At 39.0% G+C, this 6,724-nt stretch overlaps 1 protein-coding gene across 3 annotated transcripts; it reads left to right on the forward strand.

The window, feature by feature from the left end:
* Positions 1-864: 864 nt before the first annotated feature.
* On the forward strand, positions 865-5,310 carry LOC137723048 (putative lipid phosphate phosphatase beta). Of its 3 annotated transcripts, none has more exons than XM_068462200.2 (2): positions 865-1,610; positions 4,726-5,310. In XM_068462200.2, the coding sequence occupies exon 1, from the start codon at positions 905-907 to the stop codon at positions 1,607-1,609; it is 705 nt and encodes a 234-aa protein (XP_068318301.1). In that variant the 5' UTR covers positions 865-904; the 3' UTR covers position 1,610; positions 4,726-5,310. The 3 variants fall into 3 exon arrangements, with proteins under 3 accessions (XP_068318301.1, XP_068318302.1, XP_068318300.1); XM_068462201.2 differs by having other exon boundaries at positions 4,643-4,782; XM_068462199.2 differs by having other exon boundaries at positions 866-1,610; positions 4,746-4,974.
* The last annotated feature ends 1,414 nt before the right edge of the window (positions 5,311-6,724 follow it).

The following is a 6,724-nucleotide window of genomic DNA, read 5'->3' on the forward strand; positions in this document are numbered from 1 at the left end:
ATTCAACTTTGCGAAAGAGGAGGGGGTAGGTTTAGCCTCACAATAAGAAAAAGATTCAACCTTCCTAGAATGATTCCAAGAGAGCATCTATGTGGAAACATTTTTCCGGTCAAGTTTGTCAAGTCATTACTAATCAAGATAACACTACCAAGGAAATTCTATATCTGGGAATTTGGATCCTATCCAGATTCTCTTTGTGAGGATTTTAGGGATCCTTACATTCTATCTGTTCATCAAAATCTGTGCACCTTATATTGTGCGACCAGAAATCATTTTGAATTTTTTTACAAATGGTACCTAATGAAAGCTAGCCGCACAATGTACAATGAACGAATAAGATGTGAGAATCCTAAAGATCATCACAAAGAGAATCTGACGAAAATCCTCATCCGATATTTGGTGTTCCATTTTGTGCTACAATACATGATGGAGCGGTGCAAGATTTTCCTCTTTATCAAAATAATAACAATAATAACAACTAATAGACCACAACATAAAAAGTACCAAACTTGACAATGTATTTTATATTCACAACACTATTACAAATATAATTCATGAAACATAACATTTTCTTCTTTCAACTGATTATTCCTTACAATACCGGAAAAACATTTTTTAAAAACACAACAATACCAAGTAATTCTCCTTTTAGCTTAGTTGGTTAAGATCATTTGATTCTACACCTGAGATTCCGTGTTCGAATTTCCTTTATGTAGAAAATAAAAAAGTAATTTGAATTCTATTTTTGGGCCATGAATTGAGAAAAGAGCCTTCTTTCAATCTGTATTTGGGCCTCCAAACTAAAATTCACTACATTCTAGTCCAGTACAAACTAACTTCTTGATTGGTTATCAACTGTCTAACCCAACGGCTAACCATCTCACACTCAGACTGACATTCAACCATGGATCCATCACCAGCACCCCCAGCGAAACACACCACCACCACAGCGCCACCGCCACCAATCCTCGGCAGCTTAGTAGCTCTAGATACGACCGTCTCCCGACATCTCCACATCCTAGCCAAACCCTTCCTCCCCCATTCCCTCCTCCTCCTCCTCGAACTCTCCGCCGACTTCCGCTTCTTCTTCCCTCTCTCCCTCTCCCTCCTTCTTGCCCCAACCCTAACCCCAACCCCTATCCCGATCCCATCCCCAAGCCCAACCCAGATCCTCCGTCCACTCCTCTTCCCACTCATCCTCGGCCTCCTCCTTGACCTCGCCGTCGTCGGCCTAATCAAACTCCTCTTCCGCCGCTCCCGCCCTCTCTACAACAAGAACATGAGCGTCGCAGTTTCAGTGGACCATTTCTCCTTCCCCAGTGGGCACGCCTCTCGGGTTTGCTTCGTTGCTTCCCTCTTACACGTCTCCGCCGTCGCCCTCGCCGATGCCCTCGCCAACCTACGGTCATCGTCTCCCTTCGTTGATCGTTGGATCGGCACGGACCAGGTCAATGCCGTGAGTATTTTGGTCTCGGTTGCTTGGGCCTGGGCCGCCGGCACCTCCGTCTCTAGGGTTTTGCTGGGCAGGCATTTCGTCACCGACGTTTTCGCCGGGGCATGTTTGGGAGTGCTTGAGGCTCTCGTTTCATTTCACTTCCTGAGGTTCTAAGGTATGAATTGTTTAGCACTGACAATTGAACTGCTAATTATCGTTTATGCATTGATTTCTGAGTTAATCCTGTTAACAATGTTGGGTATAATCACAGAGAGTTTTTTAGTGACGTGTTATTAGGAGTGACAACAATTGTGGCAGTTTCGATGATTGTGGAATCAAATGTTGATGTATTACCACTAACATTACGAATGTAGAAACTTATAACTAGAAGAAATTAAGCGAAAATTTTCATTAATAGCTATAGTGAGGTATTCTCGTCAAAAGTCCAGGTTGCTAGATATTAGTGATGCAAGTTGTGTGGTGGTGGTTGTGTTGGTAATGATGATCGGTGTTCGCTTGTTTACTTCCAGCGTGGTTTTGATGGTAATGCTAGTTTCAATGGTTTTTGTCATGGTAACACTAGTAGACAGGGCAGAATTATGGTGCTTGACAATGGTGACAGTTGCAAGTATGGTGGTATGAGGGTGGGGGCAGTGTTTCTGTTGTCAATGCTGATAATGACATAGTTTTGTTGGAGACGTTGGTATCGACATTGGAGTTGATGGCAGTGTGGTGGTATTGATGAAGGTTCGAATGGCAGTGGTGGTTTTTCTGTAGAAACCTTGTATTGAGATGCCCAGTTTTGTATCCAAGCTTTCAAATGGTTTAGGGAGGGAGGTAGGGAGGGATGGAGGAGTGCTTAGTCCTTTAATTTCACGTATATGATCACTAATTGGACTGCACACGGTACCATGGTTATCTATAATAGACCTGTATTGAAATGGTAAAGAAAAAACTTAAATAGATTGAATTTCAGTCTCTCTTCACCTACAAAATCATGTACAGTCCTAGTTCTATATCGTACGGGGCACATGGTTATGCAGCAATGAAACAAGATCGTATCATTGTTTGGAAATTTATCAAGCATGTATCATTCTACTTCATAGTATACCGCCTTATTCAATTCTCGAATCTGGAATACTTGTCATCTGCTTGGAAAGAAGATAATAGAGCATATCAGATTCCTAGCTTTATAACCTAAATGCAAACAACAACAACAACAACAACAAAGCCTTATCCCACTAAGTGGGGTTGACTAAATGAATCCTAGAACGCCACTGCACTTGGTTTTATGCCACGTCTTCCGTTAGATCAAAGTAGTCTAAGTCTTTTCTTAATGTCTCTTTCCAAGTCTTCCTAGGTCTTCCTCTACCCTTTTGGCCTGAGTCTTTGTCTCGTAATCGCATCTTCTAACTGGGGCGTTTGTAGGTCTTCGTTTCACATGTCCAAAACCACCTTAACCGATTTTGTCTCAACTTGTCTTCAATTTCGGCTACTCCTAATTTACCTCGGATATCCTCGTTCCTAGTCTTGTCCTTTCTCGTGTGCCCACACATCCAACGAAGCATTCTCATATCCGCTACACTCATTTTGTGTACTTGTTTTCACTGCCCAACATTTCGTGTCATAAAGTATTGCTGACCTTATTGCCATCCTATAAAATTTTCCCTTGAGCATTAGTGGCATACGATAGTCGCACAAGACACTTGATGCACTCTTCCACTTCATCCATGTAACTTGTATTCCACGATTGAGGTCTCCATCCAACTCTTCGTTCTTTTACAAGATAGATCCAAGATAGCGAAAGTGTTCGCACTTTGGTACTTCTTGATCTCCAATCCTCACCCTTAACTCATTTTAACCTTCGTTCCCACTGAACTAGCACTCCATATACTCTGTCTGCCTACTTAGGCGAAGACCTTTAGATTCCAACACTTCCTTTCGAAGGTTAAGCTTCGTATTTATTCCCTCATGAGTTTCATCTATCAACACTATCGTTTGCAAAAAGCATACACTAAGGAATATCATCTTGGATATGTCCGTTAACTGATCCATTACCAATGCAAAAAGGTAAGGACTTAAAGGCACACTAACATCTGCGAATAGCATACACCAAGGAATATCATCTTGGATATGTCCGTTAACTCATCCATTACCAATGTAAAAAGGTAAGAACTTAAAGATGAGTCTTGATGTAACCCTACAATGTAACCAAAATGCAAAAAGAGGAATAATTGTATTTATTAGTTTTTATTTTTCAATTGATTTGCTATAGATAGAGGAAAGTATGTTAGAGAAAGGGGGAATGAAAGAAGGGTGAAGGAAGGATGGTGGAATGTGAATGGATATAAGGACACACAAATGAAAACTAAAAACAAAAAAAATGACATAAAAAACTAAATGAAAACTTGAAACTAAAGAAAAATTGTTATCAAACAGGCCAGAAGGTGCTACTATCTTGAAGGAAAATGTAATTTACAATCTTATGATGGGTAGAACACTATGCCTTATTTATTTGTAGTACCCATTTTCAAAATTGCCATATTTTCTTTCTCCCCCCAAAGGAAAAAAAAAAAAAATCCTGTTCATTTTTTCTCTGTCTATTGAAATACATTCACTGTTGGTTTAGTACTTTTAAGATTTAGATGTTTTCTTCCAACATTGGGAAGAGATGTACCACTAGAACGAGAAGATGTTGGTGGATTTGGAAGTTCTGCCTTTGATGTAGACAAAGATTAACCCCTGAAGGGCAAAAGGCAGCCTCTGATGAATATAATTAGGGGATTGAGAGTTAATCCTTAATGCTTATGATGGACATATTAAATTTATATGGGTGGAATGAGGGGAAAATTAGCGGAGTTCTGTAGCCGATACTAATGTGTAGTGGAAAAAGTGAATTTAGAAATTCTCGACAGCAGTTGCACTATAGGATGTGAAGAATAAGCATTTAAAGGTAGAATAAAGAATGTAGGAATGTAGATTAGGGACGGGGTGAGGTAGTTTTCTGTTCAGTTCATAGTGATTGGACTACAAAACTTGCAAAAGGAAATTACAAATCCTGGATTGCCGATGCTACCAGCTGGTATATCTTCTTTTAACTATGTCAGTCTTGCCAAGTGTTGTGGTAGTGGGCACGCTTTATACTGACTTGTACCAGGTATCATTTAGTTATCTTTCTCCGGCTGAATATGAGTATGTTGTTCTCAGGTCGTTAGGACTTACATGTTGCACCTAAAGTTAAGTCTTTACAATTCAATGTCCGATGGAGATGACTTCTGACTGGAGGATAGCTTCCGACTGTAAATTGCAGGACGGTTCCAGACTGGAGCAACCTGGATATCATTGATTCCATATGCAAATCTGCTGCTGTCAGATATTCTGTTTTATGGTGGTTCCGGCTCGAAGGCAATGTGGTGAAAATACTTTGTCTAGGTTTGGGATACTCCTTTTCATTTCTGATGACCCCCGTAGAATAGGGAACTGGTTATGTTTTATGCTGCACGGCTGGAATGTTCTTCCGTATAACGTTGTTTTGATTATGGGAAGCAGATGAAAGTAGAGATATCGTTGCGAAGTATAAAGAAACTCTTAAGGGGGCAGTAGCATCCAGATGTAATGAGAATTATATTGAGTTCGGCTGGCAAATTATGTGCTTCTTCATTGGTACCTTCCATGCTTTCACTGGCTCCCATTACTCTTTCACTGGATTTATTGAAAGGAAAAATGATAGTTAGCTCAAATCATTGACAAGACATTTTTTGATAAGCTTTATTCCATGGACGGATTGTTTGATTCACTGCTTAGAAACTCGAGAGATAAGTGTTGAATACTATGAACATTGCTTGGGTTCTTACATGTGAAAACTCATTCCTCAATCCTCATCATTTGTAAAATAGGGATGGGGCAAAATACCTAGGGGTATGGGTAAACTGCGGTTACCTGCTTATGTAAAACTCATGGTTTAAAAAAATAAATGATTTTGGGTATAATTGTTTATCCGTGAAATTTAAATGAGTGGTTATGAGTATTACTGCGGTTATAAATGGGTACTCGTTTAACCGTTTATATTAATATATGAAAATTAAAAAGGCAAAAATAAAAAACTAAAAACCGTAAAATTGTTTGATCCCTTTAGACTCCCGCCGTTCATATCTCTCCTCGTGGCCCAATCCCACTCATCTCCGCCACATTTTGCATTGCTTGTTAATGGGCGTAATGATGTTATACTGCAAAGTGCTGGATTATTTCCTACCTTCGAGCTTATGTATATGTATTCATGTTTACACCCAGAATTACCAAATATTGGTTGGTTTTCATTTGATCATTTCTATAGCTCTCTTTAAATGCTTGCATACCAATTTAGCTCTGCTGCTCGTTGAAACCAAAGATATAAATGATTTCAGAATGGTGGGGTCAATCCAAGTGCATTTGAACTTTTTAGGTGATACGTTTTGAGTTGAACCTAAGATTGCTCATTCTGTGTTTGCTATGAGTCTATAACAACTTAAAACAGAACTAAAATTATTGTCTAACGAAGAATAAATTTGATTGTTGACCGTCTATATAATTGAATTTTAACCCCCTTGATTAATGATACATATAATTACATACCCTTTTCTTCTCCTACGTGTTGGCAGGAACATTTTTTTAGAGAGTGCCAATACAAAATATGCTACAAGCTTACGAATTATCACCTCTACATCTCGGTAAACAGGTTAAAAAAAAGTTAACGGGTTAAAAAATGGGTAAACGGGTAAATGGGTTAAAAAATGGTGAATGGGTAAAAACGGTAAATGGATTAAAAAAAGGCAAATTGGTTAACGAGTATGAGGTTATGAGTATGAGTATAGCTGTTCTTGCAATTATCCAATGGGTAAGCGGTTATACGGGTAAGGGCTTAAACGATTATGGGTAAATAACGGCAGTTACTTGCCCACTATAATTGTAGCCCATGCTTACTTGCAAATCATAATTTCATACGTAAGCTACAACTCATTATAAGTACAAAAGGAAAATTTTCCACACACATGTTAAGCAGTGGTTTGTTTATGAGCAGAAATGACTCCTTACATGTAAGGCGCTAAAGTATTTTTTTTTGTCGATTATTATTGTCATGCTTTGGTGATGCATCATTGCAACTGTAAGTATTAACATGGAAATGGTGGAAAGAATCTTCATATAAGAAGCGCTTGAGTACTCCAATATTTTTTGTTGACTTGAAAGGATGTCATATTTGTAGAAGGGGGTACAAAACCTTTTTTTGTTGGTCTCTTTCCTGAGTGTTGTAAA

Source organism: Pyrus communis, chromosome 4 (assembly GCF_041283825.1).
Source record: "Pyrus communis isolate YQ-2024b chromosome 4, ASM4128382v1, whole genome shotgun sequence".
NCBI lineage: Eukaryota > Viridiplantae > Streptophyta > Magnoliopsida > Rosales > Rosaceae > Pyrus > Pyrus communis.

What these genes read in the sequence shown, in the direction of transcription:
- LOC137723048 (XM_068462200.2), top strand. Translation starts at nt 905, where the DNA reads ATGGATCCATCACCAGCACCCCCAGCGAAACACACCACCACCACAGCG.